Below are 21,180 nucleotides of genomic sequence, written 5' to 3'. Positions count from 1 at the left end.
CCGGTCGTGTGAATATTAAAATTTCTAAAAGGCAAGAGAGAGCGGGTGCTCCTACTGTTTTTTCTTCAATTGATATCGGCGCTTTGGTGAGCACATCTGAACTGCCTGTTCATTATGTCTAATACGGAAACACCTAGTGGCGGCACTTATACCATTAAAGAAGCCGACCGCATACTGCAAGGAATTGAAAGTGATGCCTCTTTTCTTCTGGCTCCCACCTCAAAAGAACTTAAACGCAAGTATATAACTTTAGACGTTTAATAGCCATGAAATTACACATGGCCACATTGGGACAATATTACAAAGAAAAGAAGATACCTAGAAGGATGCGCTCCAACTTGCGTCCCAACCTTTTTCCCAACAATGATATATTTTGTAAACGGTTTGAAACACTGTCTAATAGATATTCACTGGACTACATCTCGCTAAACATTGAATTTTTGCAATTAGAGGTGGTTACACTCACTAAGGACTTGATGAAGGTGGAATGTATATTGCAGACACAAATGTCAGAGGATGAATTTACACAATACAAGGAAGAAATGAAAAGCCAACTATGTAAATTACAGACAGAATTGGAGGAAGGGAAAAGGAACAAATGGGTACGTGATACTGAAGATTATAAAAGGGGTGACATATACACGTGGCAATCAGAATTTTCCTATATGGGTTTCAACCGGGATAACAAGAAAAAGAGGAAAAATACACAGATATCTACTGATGAGGAAAAAGTTTTTTTAGGGAACAACTTGGATGTAAAGAAAAGAAAGGAACAAGAACCAAAAGAGGAGGCCACAGATATAGAAGGAAAAAGGAAAACAGCGATACAACAGAACCAGATTACAGTCGATGAAGGGATCCACACAAAGAAAGAGACAATAGTTTTTAATTTGTCCTCAGTGGAATTGACTGAAGCCCAATATAGCATTTTGTCCAAGGAACTTACATTCTGTCCGAGCTCCAAGGTAAAATGGTTTGATTTAGAAATGGATTTAAATGATTTTTTCCGTTCTATTAAGTTAAAAACGTTTTTTAGGGATTCAACTGTTAATATGCAAACATGCTCTAGTGAATTGTCGCTTAAAAAATTGGGATTGACTAACAAAAGTGATTTTACTCCCATCATTGATGAGCCTGCGGTAGATGCCTACATTTCTGCAGTTAAAAGAGATATAAGGAATTTAAAATCCTTTATAGGAGAATCAGATATACTAAGAAGTCCAAATTTGACTTCTGCAGAGATGGAGGCTTTATCACAGCTCAAAAAATAAATAAAAACTTTTGATGATCAAACCAGCCGATAAGGGCGGGGTGGTGGTGGTTGTACTTGATACCTCTAATTACATCAAGGAGATTCAACGTCAATTGAAAGACACAAATGTATATGGTATCCTTCAGGGTGATCCCAAATTTCACATTATGAAAATAATTAAGAAGAATCTGTCTGATGCGGTGGTGGCAGGCATTATAAACGAGGGGTTAATGGAATATTTGTTGGTACCTTTTCCCATTACTCCAGTAATATATATATTACCTAATATCCATAAAAGTCTTGTGGACCCTCCTGGCCGCCCCATCGTATCAGGCACAGACTCTATATTTAGCAGAATAGCTATTTTCCTTGACAAGATGCTTAGGGACTTCTCGACAGCCGGACAATCTTACATCAAAGACACAGGGGATTTTTTGCAACAATTGAGAGGAGTTGATACTAGTAGTGTGGAATCCATAACTCTTCTATCTTTTGATGTGGTATCCTTATATACATCAATAGGTCATAAAAAAGGTATTGCTGCAGTCAATAAATATCCGGATGGCTCTCACATAACCTCTGATACAAAATACTTTGTCATTACCCTTCTGAAACTGATACTTGAGAATAATTACTTCTTGTTCCAGGACACATTCTTTAATCAAAAACGGGGCGTTGTGATGGGGTCAAATGTGGCCCCTACGTACGCAAATATATATATGCGCCACATGGAGGAGGACTTTATCTATGTATCCCACCACTTTCAATATGTTTTGAGGTGGTGGAGATACATAGATGACGTCTTCCTCCTGTGGACGGGGACTGAAACACAACTAAATGAATTTTATCAATACCTTAATAGCTTGGCTGCTGATCTCCAGTATACAGTGTCTTGTTCTAAAACAAATTTGTCATTTTTGGATACCAATGTCAAACTGGTTGATGGCTCAATCTGTACGGGCTTGTTTGTCAAGCCCACAGACAGAAACACGATTTTACGGTTTGAGAGTAACCATCCACGTAGTATGATCAAACATCTCCCTTACTCGCAATTTTTGAGGGCAAAACGCATTGTATCCAATGGGGCTGAGTTGACCACCACATTGGATATGATGGAAGGTAAATTTAAAGAGCGTGGTTACCCCCGCAAACTGTTAAATAAACAAAAATGTAAAGTTCTTCACACAAATACAGAAAGTACCCAACATATTTCCCAAAAAGTCCAAAGGGTACCGTTTATTTCGACATATTCTGATTGTAGTTTGGAGATAGGACAGATTCTGAAAAATAATTTGAGTATTCTCAATAGATGTATCAAAGATGTCCCTGAGTTTAAAATTCCTCCTCTTTTGTCATACCGTAAGAACAGGAATATTAGAGACCAATTGGTCAGAGCAGACATAGGTCCTAAAAAAAGTATGGTACAGCGAACATTGACACAGCCGGGTCTGGGATGTTTCCCGTGCCTTAACTGTGTCAATTGTCGCCATATTTGTAAATCCAAATCCTTTGTACACCCACATACAAGGAAAGAGTATCCTATCAGATTTCATCTCACATGTTCCTCATCATATGTTATCTATGTGTTATCATGTCCATGTAACATAATATTTGTGGTCATGGCTACGGCAGAAAGCTAGCGCCATGAACGTGCCGAGACCTAACAGAGAAAAACCTACCTGCCTAACTGATATGGCTGGAGAGGTGCCCTTAGCCATGCCGCGGGTAAGCCTAAAAGGGGGCAAAACACACACTAGTGGGGAGAGAAAAAACCTTGAATGCAGCGGACCAAGTTACAATACCAAACCGTGGAATGCCTGGGATATCTCGGCCTGAGGGTTAGGTATGTGGCGTGTGAAGCAAGAGGAGCGCCAGCGACCCATTTTGCGGATGACGTGGCCGGGGACGTTGTGCTTTGAAGCCGTGGATGCAGCTCTAAATACGGAAGGAGTGCCCTGAAATGGCCTTGGGGTCGAAACCCAAGCCCGACGCCAGGGTGCGAACGTGCAAGATAAACTGCGAGGCCGTGAGGGCCGAGGCCTGGAACAGGAGCAACGGGCTGTCAGGGGCGGAGTCCCCCAGAGCTGCCAGCAAACTCCTGAGTACCTGGACTGGGTACCGCACGTTAGTGGACTGGAAGAACTTCACCTCCACTGGTGGTCCCACCTGCAAGGTTTTGGAAGTGAGGAGGTGTAAGGAGAAATGGTCGTTGTGCCATACTAGTTGACCCCTGGTTAGACCCTTGGACCTGGCTGGAGTGCGGGTGAATTCGCAGGGTCTTAAGAACCCATAGAAACTAAGGTACATTGCGGCCTTGATGACTGTGCTGGGAAGGAGACCAAAAGGAAGACCATCTAGGGAGGTAAAAGCATTCTGAATAAATTCCCCTGGCATGGGCTGCCTGCCCAGGATGGCTGTGTGACCACTCTTCTGAACACCCCTGAGTGTTGCCCTGACTGCTTGGGACAGAAAAGCCGACCTACTTTCGGGGTCCTCCAACATGTGGAAAATGTTGGACACCGGCCAAATACAATCTGATGGTATTGAAGGATAGCTTTAGATCCATGTGACAGTAGGCTATGAAAGCTGTGATGTAAGTGGTCTTGTCAGTGTCTTGTCTCGGATGTAGGACCATGAACCTGTTGAAGGTGTTCCAAGCGGTCCTGTAGTTTCTGGCAGTATTACAAGATAAAGAATTCTGTATCAAAGACTTTGCTGAAGCAATGAAACGGTTTAATCCATCACCAGATTTTGAAACAACGGAGGAGGTATCCCCACTCGGTCTGCCTCTGGCATGACCTGAAAGAAAGTTTTGAAATTAAAGCGGGCTTTCGTTTAGAAGAAAGTCATCCAAGTAATGGATGACCAGAGGGCAATCGCAGTGGTTGACCAGGATCCAGTGCAATGTCTGAGCGAACTGGTCGAACAGCCAGGGGCTGCTCTTGGACCCGAACATCAGGCGATAGGCAAAGAAATACTGGTCTTGCCACTTGATGCCATAGAACCTCCAAAGCTGTGGATGAATGGGCAGCAATTTAAAGGAATCGGCGATGTCCGCCTTGGCCATCCATGCCCCCCGACCAACTTGGGGAATCAGTTGGATGGACTCGTCTGTGGTGGCGTAACTCATGGAAAACTCCTCGGATGGCACTAAGGAGTTTAGACTGGGTGTGCTGGAGCCATGAGGTGCCGACAAGTCATAGATGAGACGTTTTTAATTTGTAAACTGCTTGGACACAATACCAATGGGGTTTATCATCCAGAGGTCAAACTGTATGAAGGGAAAGGGGCCGATGAAAAACCCCTTCTCCAATTCTGACCTGATCGGAGTCCCCACCGGCTCGGGATCCCTGGTTGCCGACAGCAGATTGGGCCCTTCCCAAGAGGCTTGTGGGAGAGCTACCAGACCCGTGTGGAACCCGGTGGTGAACCCGGAAACCAGGAACAGTATCAACTGAGGGTTGTGACGATTGCGCAACAGGGATTCTAGCAGAACCACATTGACCCCGATTAGTCAGGATGGCCTTGATCTTTGCGGACACGCCATCTGTGGGTGAGCCCTGAAACAGCCTGCGCACACATGAAGGGCCCTGCATTTGTTGTAGTAACAAGCATTCTGATTGAAATTATTACAAACCTAGCTGTTGCCCAGGAAGACTATTGGCCGTCCTAGTTTGTCCGTGGCTGAGCCAGACCGTTGGAGGGACCTGGCGCTACTGGGAAGGGATCTGCCCTGGGACGTAGAGGGACCTGCATTGGGGCACCAATCAGCGGAGTGGGTGATGGACTGACATGACGCACGCGCCGGGGTCCTGAGCCCTGCGAAATGCCGGCAGAAAGCTCCATATCCATGGCCGCCCAGTTCGTGATGGAATTGGACCAGTGCGGCGGCGGCTTTGGCTGAAAAGGAGCGATGATAGTCGTAGAGCGCCTGTCCGCCGTACTTGTGGCCCAAGTCCGTGACCCTATACAGGTATGTGTCCAACTCCTCCCGCCTCTCAGGATGAACCGAGCAGATGACGACCCTGAATAGGCTGAACGCCAGGACGAATTCCGTAATTGAGAGCTTTGTTGAGGCGGGGATCCATGACCTTGAGGACAATGGATACATCGCCGCAAGCTATCGTTTTGCTGCCAACCGTGTCGTGGGTGGCTATCAAGATGGATGCCAAATTAACATCCTTCCCTTCTAAGATGTCTTTCTTGATGTGGTAGGCAATGAAAATGCGAGGGAGCAATCTCGGGAGCATGCGGAACCCTACCTGGGGCAATGGGCCCTGGGGTGGAGGTTACAGGTAAGGCTAGAGTGGACCGGTCAGGTGGCAGCCCCTGGAAGGACTCGACGGCCGACAGTCCGGACTGGACGTCTGAAACCGAGGAGGCGATGGAGTTTATCATGGCATGTAATTGCGTGAGGGACACCTGAAGGGTGGACATGGAGACTTGCCTCAAGTCCGGGGCTGCCATAAGCAGTCTATGTAATTCCGCTTTACGGGCGGAGGTAGGGTATTGGATCCCTCTCAGGTTGAGCTCCGCAAACAATTTCAGAATTGTCCAACTCCTTTTTTTTTTTTTTTTTTTTTGTCACAGGTCGGAGTGCGCAGGTGCAGACAGAGGGGAAGTTTCGCTGCGTCAGCTGACTGCGGCTCAGAAAGGCAGAGGAGGGCACACGGGGCCATGTGGTTTACTATGTAACCATGTCATTCATTTGGGATTTTATATATATGAAAATGAGTTGTGATTGCGCTGTTCACATGAGCCCGAGCCTGTATGTGTGAGAACAAATTTATTTAAATTTTTTTTCCAACTTTATTGGCAGCTGCGACGGAGTGGAAGCGGCGGCCCTGGGTCTGGACGGACCCACCCCCGGGCGACAGGGCCTGGAACAACAAGCGGCAGGCTGCTGTGACGCCCGGAGCCGAGAGAGGGAGCCTGACACGAGACGCAGGCTCTGTCGCCCCGGCAACGGAAGCGCTGCCCGGCGTCACACGTGACCTGCCCAAGCCGGCGCCGGAAGCATGGATTGAGCCGGCCGCACCACCTGGAGTAGAAAATCTGGGTAGCGGTGAACCGGGCGGAGGGGGAGACGCACGCCGGGAAGGGGGTTCGGGAGGACAGTAACAAACTTACCCTTGCTGCAGGAACGAGCGGCAAGCATCGGGAACCCTCAGCAACTTACCTGGTGAGCAGCGCGGCAGTACGGGGCGTGACGTTAAGGCGGGATGGCACCAAAAACGCATGCAAATGAGGAGAGGGCGTGCCTCCTTTTAAGCGCGCCTACGCCCCTCCCACAAATGCAGGCTGACATATCAGCCTTAAGCTACATGTTGGTGAAACATCAACTGAATTGAAATTAAGGTTAAACAATCACAGAAATTCCATAAGGAAAAACCGCATTGATCTACCTGTTTCCAGACATTTTGGATTCCTTCATCATACAGAACGGGATCTAAGATGCTGGATCATAGATCACATTGCGTTACCCAGAAGAGGCGGTGACCGTATAGCAATAAAAAATAAAAAAGAAGAGAACTACAATGAATATATACTCTGGATAGTCTATACCCTAGAGGCCTTAATGTGGAATTTAGGTGAAGGACCATTGATTTGGGGTTGAGCCTGATTTTCCTTGTGTTGGTGATCTTCCTGCTGCAATTGTGTATAATAGTGCTAAGGAATGGTGAAAGTATAATTTGTAACTTACATCAAACATATTATCCTACTTGAAACTGATTTGTAATTTCTCTCTTGCCTTTTAGAAATTTTAATATTCACACGACCGGATGAAGATCCTTGGACCAAAACTCTTTGAATGTGATGACGCCCAGCAATAGTACCTGCTCTTTCAACTGTTGCGCAATTCCAGATACTCAATTTATGTGCGGTGCTGTAATGACCGGCAACACGCACAGGGAGGAAAAAGGGAAAGTCCTGCCCAAGGGAGAGGGAAAGGTGGTAACCCCTAACTCTCCTCGCAGCTGGCACCTGACTGCCCTGACGTCCCTAGACGGGTTCCTCACCCATGCGGCGATCACGTGCCTAAACCCTGGCTTTCCCTAAAATGAACCCTAGATAATGAACGGGCCGGTGGGATCGCTAGTCCTCACCACTGCACTAAGAGGGAAACACCAGGGAGAGGACAGACAAACACAGACAAACACAAACACCCAGGTGGACGACAACAACTGTCCACAAATGTCCAACAGGGATCCGGAGGGTAGCGTTCTAAAGCAACAATCAGAGAACGCAGCAACACAGCTCCAGTGGGTCAGAATAGATGTCCAGGCAGGAAGCTCTATATCTGGCAACCAGAGAAGTGTGAGAGGGGAATATAAGGAGGATTGGGAGTGCTGGACAAGGCACAGCTGAGAAAAGGAGCTACGGATCCCTAAATGAGCCAAAAGGGTTTGCAAAGCAAACCCAGAAAGCTACAATAAGGAAACATCCCTATCTTACATAGAGCGTACAGCCAACCGCTGCGACCTCCTGACCCCGGGTACAACGGAGTCAGGCGTGGCTCTTGACATCCTCGTGACAGGTGCCTTCCTTAAAATCTAAGGGAGAATCCCCCCTAGGGCTGCGCAATTACCGGCATTGTGGTTGTCAGTGCCAGCGGGGTACATTGACGTGTCCCCTTCTGACATGGGCGACCCATTGGATTGGGTTCCATCTCGGCAGATTTGGAACTCTCCCTATATGCTGGATAACGTAGGATTCACCTACGGCGGCCTGTAAACTGTTGAGGATGCACTTCGCACTTTAAATATCCCTATAACAAACACTTATAGAACAATGGGGCAGTTTGCCTTCAAACAACATGGTGGTTTTAGCATAATTGCGAAGAGCGCATGCGCTCAATCGATGTGCTATGCCATACATGACGATGTTAGTCTGGACATGCGCAATGAGGTATCTGAGACGCTCAATTAAGCGCGATGGTCTCTGCGGGCGCCATGACTTATAGAGGTAGGATCTTTATGATCTTCATCCGGCACATTAAGTCACCTTGTTTATTACAGTCTTATAAAAGATGTCTTTTATATATACCTGATGTATTTTATAGCATATGGTAATTTGATTTATACACAAGGTATTTTATAGCATATGGTAATTTGATTTATACACAAGGATACTGTTTATGTATTTTGATCTTATGGCACATTTCACTTTACGCACATGCACTTTGTTTATTCTTTTGCACAGGTATCAGATGCATTTAATCAAACAATGATTGGAATTACACTGTGATTGGTTGGTCACTTAAGACATGCCTTTATATACTCTCAGTTTCACAGTTTCTAATCATTGTTTGATTAAATTATTTCAGAAGCACGTAAAATCACATGCAAAGTTCCTCCAGGATCACCCCTGTCACCCGTGCTCTTCAACATCTACCTCCGACCACTTCTCAAAATCATCAGCAACCAGGATCTGCTCTATCATTCCTACGCTGATGACACTCAACTTTACTTACGTATCACTAACAAAAAAGACCAATATCACTCCCTGGAAATCTGCCTCTCATTGATCGACGATTGGATGACTGAGAGCTCCCTCAAACTCAACGGTTCCAAAACAGAACTCCTCTTCCTCCATGCAAAGCGAAACAAAACCATTAGCATGATGTGCACGCCACCCACTATCCTCGGACAAACCATCACTCCCAGCACCAAAGCCAAAAGTCTCTGAGTCATTTTTGACTCAGGCATGACAATGGATGCACAAATAGGATCAGTAGTCAGCGGATCCCACAACCTTCTTCGTCTGCTGCGTAGACTCATCCCCTTCATCCCAGTAGTGGGAACAACTATTAATTCCCGACCCGACTATGCAAACTCCCTCTACGTAGGACTTCCTAAATCCCAAATTTCACGTCTACAAGTCGTCCAGAACACAGCCGCTAGACTGATAACGGGAAAAAAAAACTGGGAATCTATCACTCCGTCCCTAAGGACCCTTCATTGGCTACCCGTGAAAGATTGGATCATATTCAAGACCCTCTGCCTCACCCACAAATGTATACAAGGGAAAGCCCCCCAATACCTCTGCGACAAAATAAAGCACTACACCCCAGGTCGCTCTCTCCGGTCAACTAACCAGAATCTCCTCCATATCCCCAAGACCCGTTACAAATCAAAAGGTGTGCGAAGGTTCGCAGTCCAAGGACCCCGGCTATGGAACACCCTACCCGTAAAGATTCACTCAGAAGAAAATCATCTGGCCTTTAGGAAGAAGCTTAAGACCTACCTCTTCTAAAAGGCACAGGCAGAAAATGGCTGCAAAAGCGACCTGAGGCGATTCAGTTCGCAAGTGTAGCGCTATACAAGTTATTTATTTATATATATATATATATTTTTATATATATATATATATATATATATATATATATGAAATACGTGGAAAATTTAAAACATAATCAAAAATTCATTAAAAATATTTTAAACATAAAAAGTGATTCAAATAGCAGGTCATTTTCTGATGACACATTCCCTTTAAGCTGATCACTTTACCAAGACCATTTAGTATGGCATATTAAAACAGTACGGAATTTGCTCATGCACTTTTAAGAGCTGGGCTATCATTAGACTTTGCTGTTACTGATATCTGAGCGTGTGCAAGGAGAAAACTGAGCCTATTTTTTTGGCTTGTAGTGTCGGATGTTTTCCTCATAAGGACAGGGAAGCAATCCTGTGAAATCAAACAAGAACATCTGACAGAATTCCCCAGAAGGGACCAGGGAATATGTAAAATGTACCCTTTAACAATCGTTGTTGCTTGCTGCTAATTCACACAATCCATATACTGATAATTAGAGATGTCCCGAACTATTCGCCAGCGAACAGTTCCCAGCGAACATCGCTTGCTCACGTTCGCCGCGGCGGGCGAACATATGCAATGTTCGGTCCGCCCCCTATTTGTCATTATTGAGCAAACTTTGACCCTGTGCATCACAGTCAGCAGACACATTCCAGCCAATCAGCAGCATACCCTCCCTCCCAGACCCTCCCACCTGCTAGCAAAAATCAAGGACAGCATCCATCTTAGATTCATTCGGAAGCTGCAGTGTTAGTGAGAGCACGGACAGTGCAGCTGATTTAATAGGGAAATCGATAGCTAGGCCAGTGTATTCAGTGTCCACTCCAGTCCTGAAAGACTCACCTGATCTGCTGTCAGGACAGCGTCCTGACAGCACCCATAAAAGCCCTTTTTAGGGCTAGTACATCAGTCTGCTTTTTTTTTTCTTCTCTGTAATCAAATTGCAGTTGCCTGCCAGCATGTGTGTCAGGCCCACAGCGTATACTGTGCCCACTTGCCCAGTGCCACCACTCATATCTGGTGTCACAATAGATTACTTTAAAAAAAAAAACTTTTTGGACTGTAATATAATTTCAGTTAGTTGCCTGCAAGCGTGTGTCAGGTCTACAGCGTGTACTGTGCCAACTACTGCGAGTGCACAGTGCCATCAGTGCCACTCATATCTGGTGTCACAGTAGATTACATTTAAAAAATAAAACAACTATTCTGACTGTAATATAATTGCAGTTAGTTGCCTGCAAGCATGTGTGTCAGGCCTACAGCGTGTACTGTGCCAACTACTGCCAGTGCACAGTGCCACCACTCATATCTGGTGTCACAGTAGATTACATTTAAAAAAACAACAACAATTTTGACTGTAATATAATTGCAGTTAGTTGCCTGCAAGCGTGTGTGTCAGGCCTACAGCGTGTACTGTGCCAACTACTGCGAGTGCACAGTGCCACCAGTGCCACTCATATCTGGTGTCACAGTAGATTACATTAAAAAAAAAACTGCGATTTTGACTGTAATATAATTGCAGTTAGTTGCCTGCAAGCGTGTGTGTCAGGCCTACAGCGTGAGCGTGTACTGTGCCAACTACTGCGAGTGCACAGTGCCACCAGTTCCACTCATATCTGGTGTCACAGTAGATTACATTAAAAAAAAAAACAATTCTGACTGTAATATAATTGCAGTTAGTTGCCTGCAAGCGTGTGTGTCAGGGTTACAGCGTGTACTGTGCCAACTACTGCCAGTGGACAGTGCCACGAATTATATCTGGCTTCACAGTAGATTACATTTAAAAAAACAACAATTTTGACTGTAATATAATTGCAGTTAGTTGCCTGCAAGCGTGTGTGTCAGGCCTACAGCGTGTATCTCACATCACAAACACATGCCCTGTGAAGAGTGCTGGATCAGGCCGTTGATGAGCGTGAAGAGCAAGAGGAAGATTTGTGGTCACCATCACCACCAGAAACAGCCTTATCAGCATTGCTTGCTGGACCTGCGGCAACGCTGGAAGAGGAGTCTGAGGAAGAGGAGTCAGAGGAGGAGGAAGACCAACCACAGCAGGTATCCCAGGGTGCTCGTTGTCACCTATCTGGTACCCGTGGTGTTGTACGTGGCTGGGGAGAAGAACAGACCTTCAGTGAGATCAGTGAGGACGAGGAGCGGGACATGAGTAGCTCGGTATCCAACCTTGTGCAAATGGGATCTTTCATGTTGTCGAAGCCTGTTAAAGGAACCTTGTATAAAATGGCTGAAGGAGAATGACCTGTACTGGGTGGCCACGCTACTAGACCCCCGGTATAAGCAGAAAGTGCCTGAAATGTTACAGAATTACCGGAAGTCGGAAAGGATGCAGCAGTTCCAAAATAAGTTAAAAAGTATGCTTTACACAGCGTATAAGGGGGATGTCACAGCAAAACGGGAATCTAACAGGGGAAGAGGTGAAAGTAATCCTCCTCCTACCACGACCACGCCTGCAAGGACAGGACGCTTTACAGACGTATTGTTGATGGAGGACATGCAGAGCTTTTTAAGTCCTGCGCATCGCCACAGCCCTTCGGGGTCCACCCTCAGAGAACGACTCGATCGACAGGTAGCAGACTACCTCGCCTTAACTGCAGATATCGACATCGAGGAGCGATGAACCCCTTGACTACTGGGTGTGCAGGCTTGACCTGTGGCCTGAGCTATCCCAATTTGCGATATAACTTCTAGCCTGCCCCGCTTCAAGTGTCCTGTCAGAAAGGACCTTCAATACAGCAGGAGGTATTGTCACTGAGAAGAGAAGTCGCCTAGGTAAAAAAAAGTATAGATTACCTCACCTTTATCAAGATGAATGAGACATGGATCCCGAAGGGACTGACAGTGGGCGATGCATTTGACTAAAAAAGGCCTGATGAGATGAGATGCCTTGGGCTAAAAATTGTTCACACGCTGCTGTATTTTATCTCTGCATGCCAAATGACTTGTTTGACTTCTCCGCCGCCAACTAGGGTTCAAGCCACAATGTTTTAGTGCACTTTCTGCATGGAAAACATAATTTTTCTGGCCTCTGGTGCTGCACTGTGGCTGCAAAAACAAAACAAAAGGCACATACATGTGTCAATTCCCCTTCGTGACCATTACCTTGTTGTCGTGAAGGGGCTTGCGTATCACAATAAAGCGATCACCTCTATGAGTGTGTTGGCAATAGCAATGTTGGCACACCCCAGATGATAAGGTCGTTGCTTCATTGTGAACAGACCAAAAGCGATCGGCTGGATAATTTTGCATAGAAAAAACATTAATTTTCTTTGTGATCACCTAAGGTGATCATTAAAGCCTACTAGGCTGTAGAAAGAGTGAAGTGCTTATGCCGCTGTACAGAACACTGGTGAGACCTCACTTGGAGTATTGTGCGCAGTACTGGAGGCCATATCTCCAGAAGGATATAGATACTCTAGAGAGAGTTCAGAGAAGAGCTACTAAACTAGTACATGGATTGCAGGATAAAACTTACCAGGAAAGGTTAAAGGACCTTAATATGTATAGCTTGGAAGAAAGAAGAGACAGAGGGGATATTATAGAAACTTTTAAATACATAAAGGGAATCAACTCGGTAAAGGAGGAGAGCATATTTAAAAGAAGAAATACTACCACAAGAGGACACAGATCAGATTAAAGAAGAAAATGGAGTTCAAAACGCCAAAGGTAGAAATTATTATAAATATTTATTTATATCATGGAAAAACATCAAAGTTACATATAACACATCACATCACAAGAGGACACAGTTTTAAATTAGAGGGGCAAAGGTTTAAAAGTAATATAAGGAAGTATTACTTTACTGAGAGAGTAGTGGATGCATGGAATAGCCTTCCTGCAGAAGTGGTAGCTGCAAATACAGTGAAGGAGTTTAAGCATGCATGGGATAGGCATAAGGCTATCCTTCATATAAGATAGGGCCAGGGGCTATTCATAGGATTCAGATATATTGGGCAGACTAGATGGGCCAAATGGTTCTTATCTGCCGACACATTCTATGTTTCTATGTTTCTAGGCCAACAATGGCCCCACACTGCAGAATCATTGTTTTCTGGGTCACTTAACTGTCACTGAACTACCTCAGCACGACCATAGGCTTTGAAAAACCGCCATCGCCTGCAATCTCCCAAACGTGCGCACGAGCAGTCATCACTACACCAAGATTGACGCATAGAGGAATAAAATTTATGTCATGAGTGTGTCAACTATTGACAACTCTTTGCGGTTGTCTAAAATCTATTCGATACACGTCCCCTGATAGGGTACGTAACAGGGATTAAACTGATAGGAATAGTACTACCTAACATACCACTCATATAGGGTAGCACAGTACATTGCACGGCACACGCGCAGTGCCACAAATTGGAAGTAGCAGGACCGACCAAGCATCTTTTTCCATCTCCCGGTTCCTAAAATCTATTCCATACACCGGCCGCTGATAGGGGACAAAACAGAGATTAAACTGGTAAGTACAGATTTTATTTTTATTTAAAAAAAAAAGAGGACAGCCTCTGTGGAGCTGAGTATTTTTGGGCCACGTTACTGAACGCTCATGCACAATGGCTGTATGCTCATGTGTCCTTTTGCGGAGGTGACAAACCTGGTCAGTCAAACCCAAGGCAACATCATCGACCTCATCCCATATGCGTTTTTTTTCTGGAGCGTGCCCTGCGAAGAGTGCTGGTTCAGGCCATAGATGAGCATGAAGAGGAAGAGTTGTGGTCACCATCACCACCAGAAGCAGCCTTGTCGTCGTCGATTGCTGGACCTGCGGCAACGCAGAGAGAGGAGTCTGAAGAAGAGGAGTAAGAGGAGGAAGGTGGATTTGAGGAGGTGGAAGACCAACCACAGCAGGCGTCCCAGGGGGCTTGTTGTCACCTTTCGGGGACCCTTGGTGTTGTACGTGGCTGGGTGGAGGAAGAGACCTTCAATGATGCCAGTGAGGACATAGTTTGGTCTGTCACTGTGAAGCGGGCGTAACCCTTACACTACCTGATCGATACAACATCATACCTGATGTTTTAAAGCACATTATTCCAAACAATTTAGGAATGTTAGGTGATTTATGCCCTTTATGGATTAAAACCCGACTCAACTACGTAATTTTCCATGGGAGTTTTGCCATGGATTCCCCTCCGGCATGCCACAGTACACGTGTTAGTCCCCTTGAAACAACTTTTCCATCACTATTGTGGCCAGAAAGAGTCCCTGTGGATTTTAAAATTTGCCTGCCTATTGAAGTCTATGGCGGTTCGCCCGTTCGCGAACATTTGTGTAAATTTGTGTTCCCCTGTTCACGAATTGAAAATTTTATATTCGCGACATCTCTACTGATAATAGAACCCTTCACAGGAAATCAGTGTATCACTGATAAAATATATAAGAAATTAAGCAAAAAGCCTTGAAGGGGTTTTCCAGGAAGTATTCTTTTTATTGGCTGCAGTAGTGCAGGTGACAATGTAAATACTCCAATCAGAAGAAAACAAGCACAGGACAGAAAGATGGATGAAGAGAGGCTAAGCATGCATAAGCTGAGTCGCGAAGAGCAGAAAAAGTCGCGAAGAGCCAGCAAAGGAAGCAATATGGACAATCACAATACATTAGTAAATGCCTTGTATGAACTTTATCTACATGATAAATGCCAATTACTGAAGTGAGACGACCCCTTTAAGGTTAGAGAATTACAAGCTAAGTAGATTAATGTGTGTATATGGTTTTGTGGGAACATTTTCAGTCAAACAAGTGGTACTAATTACTGTTATGTCTGTAAGCACAGTAATACAAAATAAAAAGCTGTCAGTCACTGTGTAGAATCATCCATTGGACGACTAAGCATAAAAGTTATGTAGGTTCCTTACCCACAAAACTATATTTCACCCTACTCAGCTGTTCTTTGTTTATAACCTGCTCATTGCAGATCAGACACTAGGTTCTATACAGGCTTCGAATAACCTACAGGGGAACAGGTAAATCCTCCGGTGGGCCCCTGATCAAGTTGGGGTCAGTAGCCTCCCACCCATTGCACACATGGCACAGTAGAGTGACAGCAACACATATAGGTAGGCAGCATACAGGATCTGCGGGATAGTGCTGCTGTTACATGTATTTGGTGATAGCATTATCCTAACACAATATGTCCTGAGTGTATTCTTCCAACCAAGTAGGAAGAATACACTCAGCATGTCTGTTGGTATACAGTACAGGAAAAACAAAAAACACAAGAAGGGTTGCTCACTTAACAAATTTGGTGTTGAGCATCCAGATTAGTCCATATATCCCAAGAAACCAATATATAAATAATTGTAAAGAAACTAGCTCTCTATGCGCCATTAATAAACGCACCAATGAAAAATAAAACATAATAAATAAAATATTATTTTATATCTGAAAATAATTATACCATTGGTTTAAAAACACTGAAATCATCTATGATACAAAAAAATGGTTATAACTTCAAAGAGCGACAAAATAGGGTCTTGTGACGTTCCTGCATCGTTCCCTTCATATTGGAGTTCTGGGAAAATAGGAATAATGCTTCAAGTTTTCAATGTGTGTTTTACAGTAGAGAAAGTTATTTTCTAAAACTGCATTTTTAAACGCAAATAGCACAGTAGGCAGAAATCTTACTGGCGCAAATACTGCATTTTTCCCCATAGCAAATTGTCAATAACAGTATTTACCGTGTTTGTAGAAGCAGAAGGACACTTAATTGCTCCTCTGTTTTTAAATTGCAAAAAAACTGTCATGCAAGACTGTCAAATTCACACATGGGCCTAATGATCTATCAGTGTTCTAGCATCTTATTCCAGTAATCATTAATCTATCATCTATCCTTTGGATTGGTCATACATTTTGCTAATGGGAATACCACCTGGAGACATAAAAAGAGTCTGGGGTTGAATGTTTTTATAAAAAAGGTCTATGTAACTACTTTCACACTCACGTTTGGTGGAGATCCATCATGGATATGCACAGACGGATCTGTTCAGATAATTCAACCATCTGCATCCGTTAAGAGCGGATCCGTTTTTATTATCTTTAACATAGCCAAGACGTCTTGAACACCATTGAAACGGATCTGTTTTCTATTGTGCCAGATTGTGTAATAGAAAATGGATCCGTCCCCATTGACTTACATTGTGTGCCAGGATGGATCCTTTTGGCTCAGTTTCGTCAGACGGACACCAAAAAAGTTTTGGTGTTCACCTCCAAAGCGGAATGGAGACAGAACAGAGGCAAACCGAGGCAGACTGATACATTCTGAGCGGATCCTTCTCCATTCAGGACCGCTTGTGAGAGCCCTGAATGGATCTTACAAACTGAAAGCCAAAACGCCAGTGTGAAAGAGCTCATTAGGAGGAAAGAAAATGAAGCTAATCCATCAGAGATAGCAGAAACTTTAGCATTGGTAAAATTTACAATTTGTTACATTCTTAAAAATAAGGAAAACATTGGCGAGCTCAGCAACACCAAAATGCCTGGAAGAACATGGAAAACAACTAAAGTTGATCACATAATTTCCTTTTAAAGAAAAACCCTTTCACAACATGTAGTCAAGTCAAGAGCACACTCAAGAAGATAAGCATGCCTTCTTGAATATAAAACCAGAGTAAGACTCAAGCTTAGATTAGTCTTTTCAAGAAAACATCTAAAAAAGCCACCCACTTCTGTAACAAGAGTCAATGAACAGATGAAGCCAAGATTAACTGGTACCGGAATGATAGTGACCCCTTTAATCAATCCGGCTATATTGGGGAAAAAATAAAAGTTATAGTCCTTCGAATGCAATGATGAAAAAATAAAAAAATTGCTTGGTCACTAAGACACAAAGCACGCTGGTCATTAAGAGGTTAAGTATATGATTATTTTAACATATTTATGGGCTTTGGGAGCTTTTAAAGTGTCACACAAACCCCTGCAAAGGGATTTTCTGGTAATAATGATATTTTATGAAATGCCTGCAGCCGTATTTCTGCAAAAGAAAAATCATACCTGATCCATCATCCATGCCCCTCCAGTTTTCTGCCGTCTCCATCTTCTAGTCCTCGCACTGTTTACATCTGGATGACCATGGACACATACACTGCTCCAGCCAATGACAGGCTGTCGTCACAGTGATATACAGCTAATTTATGAAAAGGCAGATGCCTCTTAGGCTACATGCACATGACCATATGTGTTTTGCGGTCGGCAAATTGCGGATCCGCCCAAAAAAAACGGATGATGTTCCGTATGGCATCCGTTTTTTTTTGCGGATCCATTGTGATAATGCCTATCCTTGTCCGCAAACTAGAAAAAAAATAGGACATGTACAATTTTTTTTGCAGAGCAACATACTGATGCGGACAGCACACGGTGTGCTGTCCACGTTTTTTGCAGGCCCATTGAAATGAATGGGTCCGCATCCTATCCGCAACGGACACGGAAACAAAATACGATTGTGTGCATGAGGCCTTAATAAAATAGTCACATCTTTAGCAGTCTGTGTGCCAGACACTGAGACTTCAGCTATAATATATATGAGTTTCTGGGTTAAAGTTTAGTAAATCTGGAGGTTCATGTGAAGCCCTACCCTTTCCACTAAGTCACTTTTGAAAAGGGGTGAGAAGCTCAAAAAGTCACAAATTATGGCACATATACAGTGTGCGCGTAATTTGCTTTTTTTTTACGTTACTATTGTGGTGTAAAGACATTGATACATGTCCTCCAATAAGTCTACACTTCAATCACATATTGATGGATTTATTTCAAATCCATTATGGTGGTATACAGAGGTTAAATAATGAAAATTGTGTCACTGTCCAACAGTACTGTACATAGTGTTCAATACACAAGACGTTCATTTTTTATTTATTTTATGCCACCTGTTTCACCCATTTTAAAATGTTTGCATGGACCACAATGAACGAATAACACATCTTGTTTGTAGGAAAACTTACCCTTATGTGTGACACGCTGAAATATGTACGCATTTTCCCCGGTGGTAAAGAACTTGAAATATGTACAGTTAGAATCTAGAAGAGAAAAGATACTGAAATAAATAACATGGTAAAATCCGAGCAATGGAAAACACGTACAGAGATGTAAAGCATAGAACCGAAATTGAGATTCTGTTTATCCATGTCTTAAGGGAATCTGTCACCAGTAAATTCACTGATACACCGTGCCTTGTAGGACTAGGTCTTTTTACTGTAATGATACCTTTTACTTAGCGATCCCTTGTTTCATTCTGCAGAAAAAGTACTCATGATGTAAATGAACAGTCAAGCGAGCCCAGGCCACTAGGAGCGTCTATACCCCTTCTGCTTCCTCTGCCAGCCCCCCTCTCCTTCACAGAGCATTGACTGTGCCCATTCTGCATTGGATCTAAACAATTTGGGGACCGGAACATGGACACAGTAGAGGTATCATAGAGGACCGGAGCAGCGGGGAGCAGGTAAGTATGAATTTTATGTTTAAGGAGGCAGTCTGCAGGCACTTGCTAAAAAAAATTGTATTACCGGAGAATCCCTTTAAAGAAAACAAAGTTTAAAAGGTTGTCCGGAATTTTTTTAAATGTCTAATCCCCCACCAGGACATGTAATGAGAACGATAGTTACCTGCTTCCCACTGCTTCTTGGCATCTGTGGTGTTCCCACCAGGCTCCCTTTTTCTGCCTCTAAACTTCTTTCATGAATGTGGTCATGTGCACTGCTGCAGTCAATGACTGGCCTCAGAGGTGAAGTGTCTCCAATGGCACGTCACTGATTGGTCACATGCCTATTGGGCATATGTATCAGTAGGAGTCCTGACAGTGTTTACTCAATGCTACATTTTATTCAGAAATCCTGCTCCAGATCATATAAATCTGTATGTCACAGAGCTCATCTTCTCTCCCTCTATCACATTCCAGAGAGGCCAACAAAAATTCTGACATTTAAAAGACTAAAATATTTTGGTTTATGACATTTATGGTATGTGTTTTTTACCAGGTCAGCATTTTTTTAATGCAACCTTCTCTGGATCTAGTATTTTTTCTGTCCTTTTTCCCCACAGAAAAAGGGCAGGCAAAGAACAGACGCAAAATACCACAAAAAAAATAAATGCCACCAAAACAAAAAAACACGATATAAAAAAGTATTGCTTCAAAAAAAGGGTGCAGTTTTTATATATTTTTTTTCTCCAACAGGTGCCATTTTTGGTGCATTTTTAAAGCCAAAGTTGGATCCAATTCTGCCCGTGGCTCAAAACCACACATAAAAAGGCACAACAAACTGCACGTGTGATTTCAGCCTAAATTGGGATCAAACTCTGAGTTTTTTATACAGTTTTGACTGGAACTTGTTGAAACTGGTGAAATGTGGTATAGATTAGTATGTCCACAATTTCAAATTTTTTTCATGCAGTTTTTGAAGCAAAACCAGGTGTGGATAATAAAAGGAGAGAGAGTATTAGGCTGACACACGCTGCGAGTCCGAAGGATCATAGGGACCGCTGTGCTATATAAAAGTATAAATGTACTGTTTGTTTCCACCTTTTGTCAGTTTTTTGGCCTTCATTTAATTTCCATAATTTTCCCTTTACCTCTATCTAAGGTTGGCAGACAGATCAAAATTTTTAGAAGACTGCAAAATCAAGAATTGGACTGTTATGACACTATAATGTATGCTAAAAATGTGAAAACTGTAAAATGGGCTCCGCGCCATAAACTATGGGAACAACTTGTCAGTCACTGCTCATAATGGATTTCACACTCTCTGATCTTGTTATCACTGTCATTAAAGCAGACATTTTTCCTAGCTTCCATTTGTCATCAGGGTTATAGTGGTGCCAGTTGGATTAGCAGTGGAAACAGATTAAAGTGACATTGCACAATATATTGAGCCTATCCTTTGTATATACAGCTCATGCCATACTGACAGTGAACTGTCTTCAATGTAGTGGGGCAAATTTACTAATCCTGTCTAATATTCAGAGAGTGTAAACTTAGTGGCCCATGCTGGATGATAAACTGGTGCATGTTTTTTCTTTATTATACCACTTATTTTGGTGTAGATTGCTGCTTACTAAGATACAATACAGCTTTTTTAGGCTACATGCACATGAGAGTGAAAAATGGGCATGTGACAGCCATTTAAGTATCGGCCATTACACAGCCATTCTTAGCACCAATGAAAGTCTAAGGGGCTAATCACATGTCCTATTTTTGTCGTTTTCACAGCCAGAAGGACCCCATTAAAAATCAATGGGACTGTTTTTAATGGCCGCTTAGACAGGAGTGCACCCACCTAACGGCCGTTAAAAACAGAGCACGTGCAGAGGCAGTAACTCCTCACTTCATTGAAAAGGTCCTGCTAAAGGACCTGCGCTCAGCGTGATGACTTCAACATGCGCCCATGCTGGGAGCACACAATGATGTCAACAAGCTAAGTGCAGGTCCTTTGGCAGGTCCTTTTCGATGAAATGAGAAGTGACTACCTCTGCACATGCAAGTGGATGAGTTTTTTTTGTTTAGTTTTTTGCTAAAAAGAAACATTACATCTGGGGCGACATTATTACAGAAAGGGGACACTAAGGGGGACACTATTACTGATGGGGACCACTATGGTGGACACTAT

The 21,180-nt window shown here is 43.6% G+C and overlaps 1 protein-coding gene across 1 annotated transcript in view; it reads right to left on the bottom strand.

The window, feature by feature from the left end:
• Positions 1–21,180, bottom strand: part of CACNG6 (calcium voltage-gated channel auxiliary subunit gamma 6) — a 199,706-nt gene that overhangs the window by 20,268 nt on the left and 158,258 nt on the right. The window contains exon 2 of the mRNA XM_044278082.1: positions 18,523–18,597. Coding sequence (XP_044134017.1) covers positions 18,523–18,597 — 75 coding nt within the window. The remainder of the gene's footprint in view (positions 1–18,522; positions 18,598–21,180) is intronic.

Source organism: Bufo gargarizans, chromosome 2, assembly GCF_014858855.1.
Source record: "Bufo gargarizans isolate SCDJY-AF-19 chromosome 2, ASM1485885v1, whole genome shotgun sequence".
Lineage (NCBI taxonomy): Eukaryota > Metazoa > Chordata > Amphibia > Anura > Bufonidae > Bufo > Bufo gargarizans.
The sequence above is the reverse complement of the archived record's forward strand: the minus strand, read 5'-3'. Positions and strand labels throughout refer to the sequence as shown.